At 39.6% G+C, this 16,228-nt stretch overlaps 1 protein-coding gene across 1 annotated transcript; it reads left to right on the forward strand.

Annotated features, from left to right (window-relative positions):
* The first annotated feature begins 965 nt into the window (after positions 1 to 965).
* Positions 966 to 10,376, forward strand: slc23a1 (solute carrier family 23 member 1). Its single transcript, XM_057360592.1, has 14 exons — positions 966 to 1,444; positions 3,205 to 3,366; positions 3,455 to 3,612; positions 3,711 to 3,799; positions 4,337 to 4,404; positions 5,608 to 5,789; positions 5,869 to 5,989; positions 6,074 to 6,230; positions 6,405 to 6,552; positions 6,644 to 6,749; positions 7,028 to 7,157; positions 8,738 to 8,881; positions 9,375 to 9,470; positions 9,586 to 10,376. Exons 1-14 carry the CDS (start codon positions 1,412 to 1,414, stop codon positions 9,837 to 9,839), a joined length of 1,848 nt encoding a protein of 615 aa, XP_057216575.1. The 5' UTR covers positions 966 to 1,411; the 3' UTR covers positions 9,840 to 10,376.
* Positions 10,377 to 16,228: the final 5,852 nt, after the last annotated feature.

Raw genomic sequence — 16,228 nt, forward strand, 5'->3', positions numbered from 1 at the left:
GTCTGAGTGATATCCTTCTTTCTTACTGCTATAGCTTTGGAAAATCATTAGGGCTGTTAATGGATTAATCGTGATTGATCATATTCAGAATAAAAGTTTGTGTTTACATAATATATGTCTGAGTACTGTGCATATTAGTTTAGTATTTATAAACGCATACACATACATGTATACATATTTAGGAAATATTTATATTTACCAATAATTTAAATTATATGCAAATGTTTATTTATTGTAATATTTTTCTTAAATATGAATGTATGTCTTTATAAAGACAATAAACAACATATATTATGTAAACACAAACTTTTATTCTGGATGTGATTCATCGACAGCCCTATGTTTATAAATACTAAATCTACAAAAATTATAAATCTAACACCTGACTGAATGTAAAACTTTTGTAATAGGTTAACTGGGGTCATCATTTCTTCCAATGAGGTTCTGGTTTATTATCATTCCTGCCAATGTTGTTGTTTCTTGTTGTACTTTTCTGTCATTTCTGAGACTACCAACTGGTCCGAAAATTGTTGTGAATTCCCTAGTTAGTTTTCACAACTATGAATTCTAATTTATGTAACCAAGCAAACTTATTTTTGCAAGATGTGATAGGTATAGTTTTTTAAAAGTACATGTCATTTGGATATCGATTACCTGTATTGTAACGTGCCCAGACACTTTAAAAAATATGAAAACACAATCCACGGATGTATTCCACGCAGATGTGAACTTTACATGTTGGTATCTACTGCCATCTACTGACCACCGTAGTAAATACACTATCTGTCCCATTTAGGTGTGGACATTGTGAAGTCTTGTGTTCATTGCTCAGATGTGGGTGGATCCAACAGCACAGTGGGAAATTTTCACCTAAATTCTGTACCTCTCCGATAAACCGCCTTGTGTGAGACAAGGGCCACATGACAGCATCTCATGATTCTCCTCCTACAGATGTTTGTGTGGTCATTAGTCTTTAAAAGTTACAATATTGCAGATCATGTTTGGCACTCTTTACAGAATCACGAGTGGTGGAGGGGCAGTTATCACTTCATCAGCACTTTCTCACGAAGGCCTCATTTCTTCCAGATAACTGTTCTAAAGTCTGTGCCCTGACCTCATGTTAAGATTTTTAAGCATTCTGCTTCACATGCGAAGCAGCTTCGTGTGGATACATTGCTTCACGTACTGTTCTCAGAACACAGCTACTGTCTTTTGATGAGCACAGAAAGGGGGGAGTAAAGTCCAGAACCAAGGGCAGATTATTAACCTGTCTAATCTTGTCCCTCTCTCTCTCTCTCTCTCTCTCTCTCTCTCTCTCTCTCTGACTCTCTCTCTCTTTCATAAAACCATTGCTCTGTGTCAAGCCTGATCTCGAGTCTATGGGAGAGCCCTGCACATCCTTCAAGGGCCAATGAATCAATCCGAAACAGCAGAGGAGCTCAAGGTAAAAGATCTGAAAGTACGGTGCCATTGATCTGAATCAAAACACTGAAATGGACCACATTTGTTTATCTCAAAGAGATTCCATGGGAAGAATTTGTTAGCTACATATCATATTAAAATCACTTTTGTTTACTTGCTGAAAATGTCACTATAGTCTTAAGTTGAGTGGTTTCGTTATTAGTGTCTTGTTGGTTTGTATATAACAGATAAAAGTTAAATGATTCAGAGGGTTCTGACGACTGTGTATAAATCCAGAAATGCATGCAAAGATTTATTCCGATTTATTTTTAAGAAACCTGTTGGCTAATGCTTGACAATTCTTCAAACAGTTTTTCAGCCTCTTTTGTGTGGTCTAATTATGCATTTTTCTGACCAAAAGCACTATGTCACATTGCTGTTGTTTATCAGAAATAAAGATACTTCCATGGGAAACATTATGATGGCTAAATGTGATGAAACATTGAAACCAAATGTGAGAGATTAAACTTCGTTTTCATGCCATTTCAACGAAATTTTCAAGCTTAAAAGTGAGGTTTGTTAAAGAAGTTTTCACAATAAATGACAATGTTATAAATAGTAATGATTTCAAAATGAACTATATACATCAGCATTGTTTCATCCATTCATAGCACAGTCTACTATAAACAATTCTATATAAACATTCTAGGTGTAGGTCACACTTTAGAATAGGGACCAGTTCTCACTATTAACTAACTATTACCTACGACTTTTGCCTCAATAAACTCCTAATTACTGCTTATAAGGTAGTTTTTAGGTGAAGGTATTGGGTAGGATTAAGGGATGTAGAATAAGGTAATGCAGAAAAAGGCATTAATATGTGCTTTACACATACTAATATACAACCAATAAGCATGTTAATAAGCAAGTAGTTAATAATGAATTTGTGTACCTTAATATAAAGTGTAACCGTTCAGAAATGTAAGATATGCATCACATTTACACTCTTAAAAATAAAGGCGCTTAAAAGGTTCTTCACAGCGATGGCATAAAAGAACCCGTCTTGGTTCCACAAAGAACCATTCAGTCAAAGGTTCTTTAAAGAATCATCTCTTTCTTACTTTTTATAATCTGAAGAATTAATATAATTCTTCTTTTATATTTCTTCTGATGTTAAAGGTTCTTCTATGGCATCGAAGGCCAGATATACATGTTATTACTTCACATATTTATATAGTATGTTAAAAGACCTTGCTGACAATGCTTGGTTTCGATAAAGTCAACTCTGTTGTTCTAAATATTATTAAAACAATTTAATTAACAATAAATGTTTAAACTAACAGGTAATATGTGCTGTTTCAAACTGAAAAAAATTCAAACTGAATTTATCAGTAACATTGTGTCTGCAGGACCTGGTTGCTTAATGCCAGGTCATGATGTCCATCTATTTATCTACGTTATTGCTTTTAAAACAGGTTTAACACTTACTTGCTTTATTACTTGTCACGTAATAAAGCGCTGACCCTGCAAAAAAAAACTAGTTTGTTACCAAACTAGAACCAACAGCCATGACAACTCAAACTGTTATAAGTTACAGCCTAACTTGACACTTTCAATCATTATGAGATTTAAAAAATAGATTGAATTGTTAAGCTTTGTTTTATGTAACAGTTGTACATGATATTTAGTGATAACCGTAAAAGAGTTAAAATATATTTGATCTGACAAATGTTGTGAACACATACAGGCACTCCTTACGTGGAATGACTGATACAGTATATGCTTGTATTTTTTTGACATTAGCTCCCATCTTCAGATGAGGTTGTGCATGCGGAGATACAGGAGACGTCTGCTGAAACGCACAACAAGCCTGATGGGAGTCAGAATCAGACGGCAGGGTTTGACATGATCTACAAGATCGAAGATGTCCCGCCTTGGTATCTATGCATGCTGCTGGGACTTCAGGTACACATTTTCATTCTTTTGACCATCTAGTCTGATCTACAAGCCCCCATCCCTTCCAAATCAGTACTAACATCCTCTATGTCTCCAGCACTACCTGACATGCTTCAGTGGAACTATAGCTGTACCGTTTCTATTGGCTGATGCCATGTGTGTGGGGCGGGACCAGTACACGGTTAGCCAATTGGTGGGCACCATCTTCACCTGTGTGGGCATCACTACTCTCGTACAGACCACATTTGGTGTCAGGTGAGTTATCCAATGTGTGCTTCATGAGAAACGTGATGTCAAAGGTTATCATGTGCCGCTGCTGTTGTGGTTTAATGGTTGTTATGTATCATGGTCAGGTTGCCTCTTTTCCAAGCGAGTGCTCTTGCCTTTCTTGTCCCTGCTCAGGCAATACTGAGGCTCGACAGATGGAAATGTCCCCCTGAAGGTAGATTGTTTTAAGCAGTGCATTCTGGATGTTTTTGTGTGAGAAACAGCATTACATTTGAGTTATTCAGAATTTTCCTGTTCATGTAGCATGATTGGTAAAGCATTTGTTAGCAGCACAAAAGGTTGTGGGTTCGATTCCTAAGAAACACACTTATAAAATGTATAGCTTGAATTCAAGTCGCTTTGGATAAAAGTGTCTGCCAAAATGCATAAACATAAAAGTAATTTTATTTTCTAAGAAAGAAAAGTCTTAATACATTTGGAAAGAGATTTTTTTAGGGAACTGTTTCTTTGAAAAACCTATACAAACATTATGCCATACTATAAAATATAAACGTAAATAAACAAATATTCACAACAATGGCCAAAAAAGTATATTTGTCTATTTTTATATAGAGCAACATTTTAGAAATTACACAAATAAAATACACATCCCGTGTGAATACCCCACTAACTCATCTATTGAAAATCTGTCTACAGTACATTCCTCATTGTGCGTCAGAGTTAATACTTAACACTGGTTTTGGGTTTACAGAGGAGATTTACGGAAATTGGACGCTTCCTCTCAACACATCCCATGTTTGGCATCCACGAATAAGAGAGGTGGGCAATTCCAGCATTTTGGATGTGACATTTTCGGTCAAAACTTGAAATATTAACTCTCAGAGAATGTATTTATTACCATTATATTGTTGAACCATCTGTTTATATTTGACTAAACCCCTGATGAAAGAGTCCAGACATCCGAAGAATATCAGTCTATACACGAGTTTTCTATTTGAAAAGAGGGGAAAATTCATGTGTTATGGATGTGACAAACATACTTTGAGAGACAACATACTTTTGTAGGATTTCTGTGAATTAAAATGTACAAACCGGAAGCAATAAAACACAACAAATGGAGAAGGGACGGCTCTTCATAGAATATAAAATAGTTATTTTATTTGAATTTTCATGTGCTCATTTATGAGGAATATGGACCGTTGTGACAATTCTGTTACCAGACTATAGAAAACTATGCTTTAAAAACACAAGAAAAAAGCTTTAAAAACATTAAAGGAGTCATAATTTATGACACGGCTAATATTATCGTTTGTTTTAGATGTAATTCAATGTGTAAACACGATTTAAGGTTAAAAAATGTGCATGTTTGTATCTCCTCTTTGCCCCGCCTCTCTGAAACGCGCTGTTTTTTACAAAGCTCATGGCTCTGAAAAGCGAGGTGTGCTATGACTGGCCAGTGAACCAGTGCATAGTGATTGGTCGAATACTGCAAACGTGTGACGGAAATGTAACGCCTCTTACCATATTTGGAACATCAGGTTCCAAAGCAGTTGTACTGACAGCTACGCCCACCTTACTTGCGTATACATTTGGGCGGTCTTAGTCAAATCATACCACGAACTGACGTAGATTTGCGGGGGTGTGGTTACACGAGGCGTTTCAGTCAGGTCTGGGTGAGCATTCGCTTTTAGATAGAATGCATCTTTTGTTCCCACACTTTCATTTGTGCAATTTTACGTGTGTAATACATGCATGGGCAACTTATAACACACCAAAGACACAGAAAAACACGTGTTCGCGCCATATGACCCCTTTAAGAGAGACTTAACAGGTGTTTTAAAACACCAAATATTGACATCTGACCTATCAATATGGTGAAAATGTTTGGTTAAATCTTGATTGTTTCGATCCACGTTGACATTTGCATAGAATTGCCCAGTTGTGCCCTGCACGTTTAAAATAAAGAACTAGTAAACTTCATCAAATAATACATCCTGACCCGTGTGTATCAATGCTTCACAGATTCAGGGTGCTATCATTGTGTCTAGTCTGGTTGAGGTGGTCATAGGGTTAACTGGAATCCCTGGCATCCTGCTCAACTCAATTGGACCGCTGACTGTCACCCCCACCGTCTCTCTTATCGGCCTGTCAGTCTTCCAGACGGCAGGAGACCGGGCGGGCAGCCACTGGGGTCTCTCTCTGCTGTGAGTCCTTGAGCGTTTCATGCGCATAATTCATCTTTTTCATTTGAATGGTTTTAAAGATGTGTGTGTTTTATTACAGGTGCATCTTCCTCATTGTTCTGTTTGCTCAGTATCTGAGGAACTGGGCTTGTCCTTTGCCAGCCTATACCAGAAAGAAAGGCTGTCACATTACACGTGTGCAGATCTTCAAAATGTTTCCAGTATAGCCGAACGTTCATTCACACAACACATTTATTAAAAAATTCACGTTGTCTATAGTAATTGATATGTTTTGCTCTATGTAGATCATCATGGCCATCATGTTGGTGTGGTTGGTTTGCTATATTCTCACCCTGACAGACGTGCTGCCCAATGACCCAACTCAGTACGGCTACAAAGCTCGCACTGACTCTCGGGGTGATATCGTGACCCAGGCGCCATGGTTTCGTTTCCCCTATCCGTGTAAGCACCTCGCCCACACATGCCCGTGATTTATAACAGCGGGAAAATACTGTGACTAATATCTAATCTAAAGTTTTCCGTTTTCTAAGAAAAATTGATTAGAGGTTTGATTAGATGCATTTGTGCCTGTGGATCATTAGCCAGCTCAGGTTTATGTGGTTGTGTGTGTCACAGGTCAGTGGGGTTTACCCACAGTGACAGTGGCAGGAGTGCTGGGGATGTTCAGCGCAACTCTAGCCGGTATCATTGAGTCTATTGGGGATTACTACGCATGTGCTCGCCTCTCTGGGGCTCCGCCTCCTCCCGTGCATGCTATCAATAGGTAATAAGTAGTAAAAACAATCCTTTACTTATTTATAAATGCAAATTTATGGCTTATTGGTCATTTTTTGACTAATTGTTTTCTTTTCTAGAGGGATCTTTACAGAGGGCATGTGCTGTATTTTTACAGGACTTATGGGTACAGGAAATGGCTCAACCTCCTCTAGTCCAAACATAGGGGTGCTTGGCATCACAAAGGTGAGGCAGTGGGAGCTCGTTGGCTCTTTATAATTTTGTTGTTTACTTTATAGGCTGTTTAAAGCATTTTTTATAGAGTGTATTGTGAAAATGTTTTCACAAACATTTGTTTCTGACATGTGATGAGACTCAGTAGGTGGAGTTACAGGAGGTGGATACAGAATAACTATTCATGCTTTACCATTTAGATTATAATATTTGTAAAATATTATTGATATTCTGTGTTGTGTGAACAGCAGTGGTGTGAAGTAATATAAAAATGGTGGTTCCTCATTCAGGTGGGCAGCAGGAGGGTGATACAGTATGGGGCAGGTATAATGTTGATATTGGGAACTATTGGGAAGTTTACCGCACTTTTTGCCTCTTTCCCTGACCCTGTCCTCGGAGGGATGTTCTGCACTTTGTTCGGTAAGGTTATAGGACTTTTATATCTTTTCTTATGTGCTCATTTATTGTTCCTGCTTCGGCCACAAGGTGTCAGTGAAACTCCCTTAAAGGGTTAGTTCACTCATCATTCTGTCATCATTTACTTACCCTCAGGTTGTTTTAAACCTGTATAAATGTCTTTGTTCTGTTAAACACAAAGAAAGATATTTGTAAGAAAGGTAACAATTTTCAGTTTTGTGACATCATCCACTACCATAGTAGGAAAAATATATTGTATCTTTTTTTTGTTCTGTCTGACACAAAGTGAGATATCTTGAAAACAAATGTAGCTTCTGGGCCTTTGACTACCATTTAATTTGACCTACTATGGCAGTCAATGATGTCACAGAAAGGAAAATTGCTAACATTCTTCCAAATATCTTTCTCTGTGTTCATCAGAACAAAGTAATTCATAAAGATATGAAATGACATGAGACTGAGTAAAGTATGATAGAATTTTATTTTTGGGTGAACTATCACTTTAAGCGTCGAGTGAGGTCTATGCTAGAGAGACACGTTCAAAATAATTGCATTTTAATATGCTCAAAAAGTTAGTTTATAATAATATAAAGATCAATGTTGTAACGTAGGGGTTAAGTAAGGCTGTTGAGCTTGACACAGGTGGATCTAGGCATGCGGGGAGCACAAATCTGGAACTTAAATTGTGTACAGTTCGAAAGGCAACTTTTCGTGACATTTATGAGATATAAATCGAAAGTGTCAAGTGCATTTAAAGATTAAATGTGACCAAAAGGACATACGTTTTTGAGAGACGACATACTTTGTAGGATTTTTGTGAATTAAAATGGACAAACATTTTAATACAATAATACACAATGGATGACTCTTTGTAGAACATAAAATACGTTTTTTCACATGCCCATTTGTGAGGATTTTGGGCCGATGGATGTGACAATTCTGAAAGCGGCATTTATACTACCTGAAAACGGAAATCGTGCTTTAAAAATGAAATAAAATCTTCTAAAAGTTTAAGAAAGACCTCGCATGGGTTTTTACACAACCAAATATTTCAATCTGAGCGATCAACATAGTGAATACATTTGGTAAAAAAGTTTTTTTTATCTATCGTGAGGCTGACATTTGAATGAATAAATGTACATTACGTTTACATTTGTTATTTAGCAGACAATTTATTAAAATAGTATCTAAAATAACGCAACACTTTGTGGACACGACACAGCAGACTATACGAAATGTTTGGTTATTCTCTATTAGGCTATTCTGTTTCTTGAAGGATACCATACCATACCATGTTAAAATGTTACACTGCGGGCTTTTGTGGACAGGAGCGCGAGAGGATATTTTTGCAGGGAGCGGGTGAGAGCGGGACAGAATCCCGCGGTAGCTGGCGCGAGCGGGACTGAAACAATTCGTCCGGCGCAGCTCTCTAATCAAAGCCTCGATGATGTATTAAACCTTAAAAATTAGTGTGGATATCATAGGAGTCATTTTGCCTTTGTAGTGGGCAGTATCTTACATTTTTACATTACATTTTTGGGGGGGTAACTTACATTGTGATTTATATCTTGGTTTATAAACAGGTATGATTACAGCGGTTGGATTGTCAAACCTCCAGAGTGTAGATCTGAACTCGTCCAGAAATCTTTTTGTTCTGGGTTTCTCCTTGTTTACCGGCCTCATGCTGCCTAACTATCTGGAGACTCATCCGGGCAGCATCCAAACAGGTTAATATGTGTCAGTGTCTCATTGTGTAGCCTGAAAGTGTTTCCTGAATTATTTTACTTTGCTCAAAATGTACATTTACATTACATTTATGCGTTTGGCAGACGCTTTTATCCAAAGCCACTTACATTGCATTATACTATACATGTATAGTAATATTAGTAATTTTTTTGCACACCTCATAAATGAGAATTCAGGTTTTGTATTTGATACCCACAAACTTTAAAGCCATCTACAATTACTCTTACAAATGGATACAATTCATTTTGCAGTGAGTAAACAGACCGAAAAAAATCCTTTCTTCTAAACAAGTGGGTTCATGTTGCTAAAGCCTATTGACCTTTAAAGAAAATGGAAGCATTCATGAGCTGCCAATCTTTCAGTTTCAATAGGAAGTACATTAAGCTCTCCTGAAGAGATTTTATGGAGTTTTTAAGCTGCTGCTGCTGCAGTTCCCCATTACAATGAAAACACGTTTTTGAATTATTTTAACAGGTGTGCCAGAGCTGGACCAGATCATTACAGTGCTCCTGACCACAGAGATGTTTGTTGGGGGATTCATAGCGTTTGCACTGGATAACACAATCCCAGGTATGCATCAATCAAAATGACTCCATGACTCCAACATGCTAACTCACAAATGTAACACAAAGATCACAAAAATCACAAACCTGACGTTTCTCATCACTATATATTTTGTGTCTAGGCTCCAAAAAAGAGCGAGGTCTGATCGATTGGGCTGCTGAGAATTCTGGAGAAGATAAATTGACATCAGACACATATAACTTTCCAGTGGGGATGGGACTGGTCCAGAAGCTGAACTGTCTGCGCTACCTGCCCATCTGTCCCACTTTCCAGGGCTTTAAGCCATTACGCCACAGGCATAAAGAGAAGAACGTGACAAGCAATGAAGGTGTGCTGGCAGATGTTCCAGATGAGACGGTCTGCACCAAAGTCTAGCCATATTTTTTATTTAACTGGGTTTTGTATAGAATACTTTGTTAAGTGCAAATTAACCTTTTTACAGCTGAACACCAGATTTGTTTCAATTAGTTTGTTCAGTACTGCATCTAAGAATATGTAGATAATAAGAATGCTCCATTAAATCATGGACGCTTATATTTCTATACTACGGTTGGAAGAACAGTTTAAGAACGTAATTCTGTTTGTTTAACATTGTTTGGATGATAAAGCATTAGGATTTTTATTGAAATAATGAGAAAATTACGGTCCGGTTTTTCCATTTATTATTTAATGATTGTGTACAAAATTGTTTAGAACTAAACAAATGTTTTTAGAAAGGTTCAGCTTAGGTAGATCGTGACAAAAATGTGTTTAAAATACACATGTGATAATGTACATATACATGTTATCGTAACAGATAATGTTTATAAATACCATAAGTGTACTTTGTATGCCATGAGAACATTACAGATAATCATGGGATGTTCAGTGTTGACAAAGCTGTGCTTACGTTACTTTGTATTAAACAATTTTGCATCATATGTTTTGTGGTATCTTCAAAGCAAATTTGATTCTTCACAAATTTACAATGCTGTTTTAAGAACTGCAGGGTTTGTATTTATTTAGCAGGATCTTTATATTTTTGTCTTCATCGATTTGAAGGAAATTACTATATTTTTACCCCATAACTGTAGTAGTTACTATAGATTTAACATTAGGACATTTATCTGTTGTGGGCCAATTGCAGTACATATATAGTTATAAATATATAGTCAATAATCCCGTCTGAATCTCAGATAACAGCTCTGTGTATTGCAGAGACCTTTTAGAAACAGGTGCCAGAAGAGATTAATAATTAATAATACACATTTATGGAGCAGATTCAGTTTTTATCCAGTTGTTTGTATATAAAACAGATAAAGTGTTATCAGGATTTGCTTAACTTCATGTATATATGCCATAGTGTATATGAAACAAAGCCACAGTTCAGATCAACCTGCCATTCAGTAAATATTTACTGAAATTCACAATAACAAAATTGTGACCTTTGTCATGTATGCTAAACCTGCCAAACACCCTCAGATCCCTCTGTGAGTCTCAGTTGCCCATACCAGAGGTGATTCGATCCCTTTCTCTCTTTACAGCCACTGCTCTGTTTATGTAGCTTGTATGTGTGAAGGCATATGTATCTAAACACATTTCAACATATGTAGTTGGCCTCACCCTGTTGCAAGTCCAGAGGTAACCTTTGCAAAAACAAAGTGATGAATGCAGTGCTAAGAAAATACGCTTTCAGCTTTGATGTCTTGGGGCGAGGGTGGCAGATGGTCAACATGTTTCACTCATTCATTAGCTTATAAACAGCTCTGATCCTGCACCTAAGAGGTGCTGGGTAATCCGATCCATGAGCTATTATCTTCTACAGTCCATAGGTCCCAGGTTTCACGGCGTTGGTGGCTGAAACACCTGAGGATGTGTCTGCACGTAAGGCAAGTAGTGTGGGGTGTACATGGGTGGGATGTGCAGAGATGCAAAAGGTATGCCACAGGGTGGGGACAGGATGGCATTGGTTAGCGTCTGCTGTGGCAGAATAACCTCGACAAACTGGCACGTTTGTGGATCGAACAGCATCTTGCGCTGTGGCAGCTGAGTCATGTCCACATAAAAACAGCATCCGGTTTCCGGGTCTAGCAGCAGTTGGCAAGGGTGTTGTCCTGCCGCTATACTTCTTCCTGCTTCTGGACCCAACACACCTGCACCCCTAAGCCTGGCTTCGGCACTCAAGGGAGCAACAAAGATTGTGTTTTGTATGCTTTCTGGAGAAGGCATAGATTCTTCATTTTCTGCATGATTGGTTGAGCCATATGTTGGGGATTGCTGGACTAGCATTTTGCCATCCTCAGAGAGGGATCCCAGTAGGGGCGTATGGCTGCTTGATGCAGGCAGCTGGTTAAAAAGAGGTGTTTGGAACAAGAGAGGCCCTTGAACGTAGCCATGAACAGCTCCGATTTGAGGAGAGATCGTCTGGTAACCCAGTGGATTGGCTTTGTAATAACATGATGGAACCATTGGAGTTGAAGCGACTGTTAGGACACAACCAGACAGAGGCCCCACTGAACTCTGTGACCTGGGAGGCAAGCATGGGGTCTGATGGTCATCACTGATCATCTTGCCATGGTCTTGTTGTTCAACACTTACTGTAGGTGAATAATATGGCAGCGCTACCGGGACACTATGGAACGCAGAAGGTTGATCGTTGTCAGAGCCAGTCTCCTGCCCTGCTTTGTTCAACTCTCGTTTGGTAGGTACTTCCGTAGACTTTTCCTCCTTGGTTTGCTGTGGTTGATCTTTCCTGTTTGTTGGTTTCAAGTTTGTATCATTGCCAGTAACATCACCTTTACAAAAGCCAACTTGGCTACTCTGTGTCTCTGGTGGCTTTGACATTGCACAGCTGTTTGGCTTGGTTGGGCTGACCTTTGTAAATCCAACAGTATGACTTTTGTCATTTGATTCCACAGGAGGCTTTGCTTTAGTTGAGCATCCTCTGGGTATAGAGTGATGAGAGGCCAGATCTCTTATTCTGTCCAGTGAAAGGGGAGGTGTGACTTTCCGCACCACATGCTTTTCGTCTTGTCTGTATACCTTACCCTTTTCTTCATCCCTGTCGTTGTTTTGATTGGGGGTGGTTTGCTGAAAAAGCGGAGCACTTCTGCTTGCTCCGTGGGTTGATTCTGCTGGGCCTTTGAAGGGCAAGTTGTATGTGTTCTTCACTAGGCTCCTCATATCTCTTACTACATGCACAGGGGCCATGGCTTTTAATTTCCCTTGGCTTTGCACACACAGACTTGTAAGCTTGACTTGCTTTCTGTTACTTTCCTGCTCCTTTATACCACCCTCATCATCCTGCGGAACTGCATCCACCATATTGGCCTCCAAATCGGAGATAAGACAGGCAATATTTGTAGGACGGAGTGTACTTTCCTTGCTGCCGCCGTGTTTCTCCTGCTTGTCCAGAAGATTTGTTAGGTTCTGGGTTACATTGGGTTGTTTATGGATTCTCTGCCCCATGTGGCATTCCTCAGGTGTGGTTTTCACAGGGGGGAGCGGGCTGATGGCTGCACTTGTTGCTGCACTCGAGTTCCACGTTCTGCCCTTTGCTGAGTCACAGGATAGCATTGCTCCGGGGTTCAGGTTAGGAAGCTGTGTCGCCTCCTCTCTCGGGATCACCTTCTCTGCTTTCTCATTCTCTGAAGTGACAGTTATTTCAGTGCCGCTGCCTTGAATTTCAGACCTTTCAATTCCAGTTAACAGGGGGTTGAAGCTATGTTTGCTTAATGGTTTGGGTTGTATTTTGGAGTTTACAATGTTATACTGTTGAAAGGAGCTGCACTCAGTATTGAGAGTGGCATTCTGGAAAAATGCACTTTGTTTCGGTTTGGTCATTTCAGCATGTGCATCCTTGCCAGACAAATGCAAACAATCATCCGTAGTTTTTCTGTTCACGTTAATGGAAGCATCAGTAGAATCCATGCTGTGTAGATTTTGTTCATGTTGCATCTTTTTTGATAGGACACTTATTAATATGCAGGAAGCCATTTTGGTTTTGCTTGAAGTCTCATCCAGGGAAAACGATTTCTGTAGCCTCTGCTTTCTTTCAGCCTGGACTGACATCTGATCAGCCATGTGTGACTCCTGGTGAAATGCTACAGGCATGCTATGTTGACGCTGAAATATGTCCCGGGTGCGCATAGGTGTCTGTGGAACCTGACGGGTTTCATTGTCATTTTCTCTGGCATGTGACTCAGCCGTGTCCCGTCTCTTCAGCTGAATTTGTCTTTTAGGAACAGTCTTTAAGCCTCGGTTTATTTCTTCTGTGGTTTCCACTGCAACATCAATGCACTCAAAGCTGCTGGATTCTGAGCAAGCAGATGTGTTTTGAGCCTTTGAGTACATCTGCATTTTGAAAGAGAGAACATCATCTGTCCAATTGTTATGGCTTGCATTGGCAGAGGGCTGATGTGAGGGCCTACAGGTTGAACTGAAAACATGCAAGTATTCAGCTTCAGAACAGGAAGATCTTACCTGGGCCAGGTTTACAAGAGCTCCCACCTTACTACTGGCCTCGGCAAGTTTTGTTCCCATGCTGCTTGTTCCTCTGGTATTGTCTGTGCTGTGGCAGGGTTGCCACGAGCTGCTAAACTGTTTGTAGGAGAGTGAACTGGAAAGCCAAACGCCGTTCCTGCTCTGCTTTTCCAAACTCTGAGTATCAGCAAGGGTCTGTAGCTGGGGTTGGTGCCTGGTTGCGGGGATACTCTCTGAATAACAGTGTGGCGGGATTCTTGACTCCTGCTTGTGAATGTTGAGATGCAGCTTGCAGACACTTTTCTATTTCTAAACCTGAGTGACAGCTCAGCCTGCTTCTTTTTGCAACTACCCTCCCCTTCCCCCTCCTTTACCATATGACCCCGAATATACCCACCTCTGTCAAATCGGGATTCAGCCAGGCATGCACTCAGACCCTCCCTGGGTCTTTGCTGTTGTGTCGCGTGGTCCTCTTTTGGCTGTGTGCCACTATGCTCCTGTTTCCTACCCTTGCTATACTGATCTCTGTCAGGCGAAATCAAAATAGTGTTTGAAGTAAATCTGTGTTGTGAATAGCTGTGCTGCTCAGCGGTTCTAATGTTAGTGTGAAAAAAGTCCCACTGCCTCTGAAATAATCCTTTAGGTTTTCTGACAAATCTTTTGCTGGTAAATAAGTCGCTTCAGAAGGATCCATCTTTTGTGTGGTGTCTGTTTAGATTGCAAATCCACATTTGTTAATTCGGTATGTGACAGCAGCGGTTTTACATCAGATTCTAACAAATGTCTTCTCGATGATGGAGATTTAACCTGTTGGGACACATCAGGCAGCTTGGTATCAAGGTCTTATTGTGTTTTGTAGTCCTGTGACAGAAGGGTATCTTTGATGCATTGAACCATGGGTGTCTTTGTAGACCTTGAAGTAATGCCTTCCACAGAGATGGTACAATCCAGCAACTCACCTTCAACAAGACACTCTGTAGACTGTGTGTGTGTCCTATCATTGATATCTTCACCGTACTCACTCAAAGAACAAAGAGCAGTGTAGTATGAACTTGCTGAGTCATCCATGATATCATCAGCCTGCTCAGGGTCACTTTCACCTTCATCTATTTGTCTGATATTCTGGCTGACTTTTTCGTTGATAGATGGATATGACTTAGTCATTTCTTTTAAAATGTCACTTGGAAAATGTCCTTCTATGATGTTGGTCTGAATTCACATGTCGCACCGCAGTGACAAGTGCTGAAATGTTTAGGGTTTAGAGAATGAGATGTCCCATTGAGTACAGCAATGAAATGTCCACCAGCGTGTCCAGCATCTAACTGCCACTTCTGATGTTTTAATCTAGGTGAAACAAGAATGAAAATGAGTAGATTCAAACATGTAATAGAAAAAGCCATGTCATATTCATTCTGAGGTTTTATAAACAATCAATTTCAATAATATGTCCACATTATTTCTTCAAAGGTGCAATCTTTAAAGTATTAATTTGAATCATGCATTTCACTCAAGATGAAAAGGCTTCCCATTGTTTGTGTTTGACTTAACAGTGTATGTCAAAAGACAAACTGTGTGTTCTCTGCAGTTCTGTTGCAAGCTGTCCCACCCCCAATGGAAAGCCGCTCTCACCTGATCCAATACACCAACCTGGAAAAAAATCTTCTCTCTTTTGTTGATATTCCTGAGATGTTACATCTGGATAAAAAAAGAATACAAGAAAAAAAAACTTTCAAAGAATGATATCAACAGTCAAGATATCTAAAATAAGAAAACAGGCCAAGAGCCCTCTTTAAACATATACTAAAATAGGGACTGCAAATGAGATGAATCAGACCTTATTTTTTGCCTGCTGAGGTCTGGATCAGGACATGTGGTCCAGGCCCAGTTGTGGCTAAGTTAGTGTGGCAGTCAGCATTGATAGAAGGTGCTGGTCTGGACCATTCCCTTCTGACTAACATGGCGAGTGCAGTCTCAGAGCTAGCTAAATATAGATCCCCAGGCCCCATAATACTATCATCAGGAAGATTGGACTGAAGACCGGTAGGTACACTGTGGTAATATCAAGGCTTTAAATGGCTACAGCAAGCGGAATGGTCACGGTATATGGCTATCATGTGGTAGAAATGAGTCCTTTCGTAGAAGTAGAATTGAAGCATTCGCAATGTATATATAGCCGAACTAATTTCGAGTAGCTCGTAGAGTTATGTGTCAATACTAGGATGCACGAACACTTGAGGCATATGTGCATGTCCACTGAAATGGCCGCCAGCTCTGGGACTTGACCGAGCAGGCCATGACAGCTC

This window comes from Triplophysa rosa, linkage group LG19 (assembly GCF_024868665.1).
Source record: "Triplophysa rosa linkage group LG19, Trosa_1v2, whole genome shotgun sequence".
In the NCBI taxonomy this organism is placed as follows: Eukaryota; Metazoa; Chordata; class Actinopteri; order Cypriniformes; family Nemacheilidae; genus Triplophysa; species Triplophysa rosa.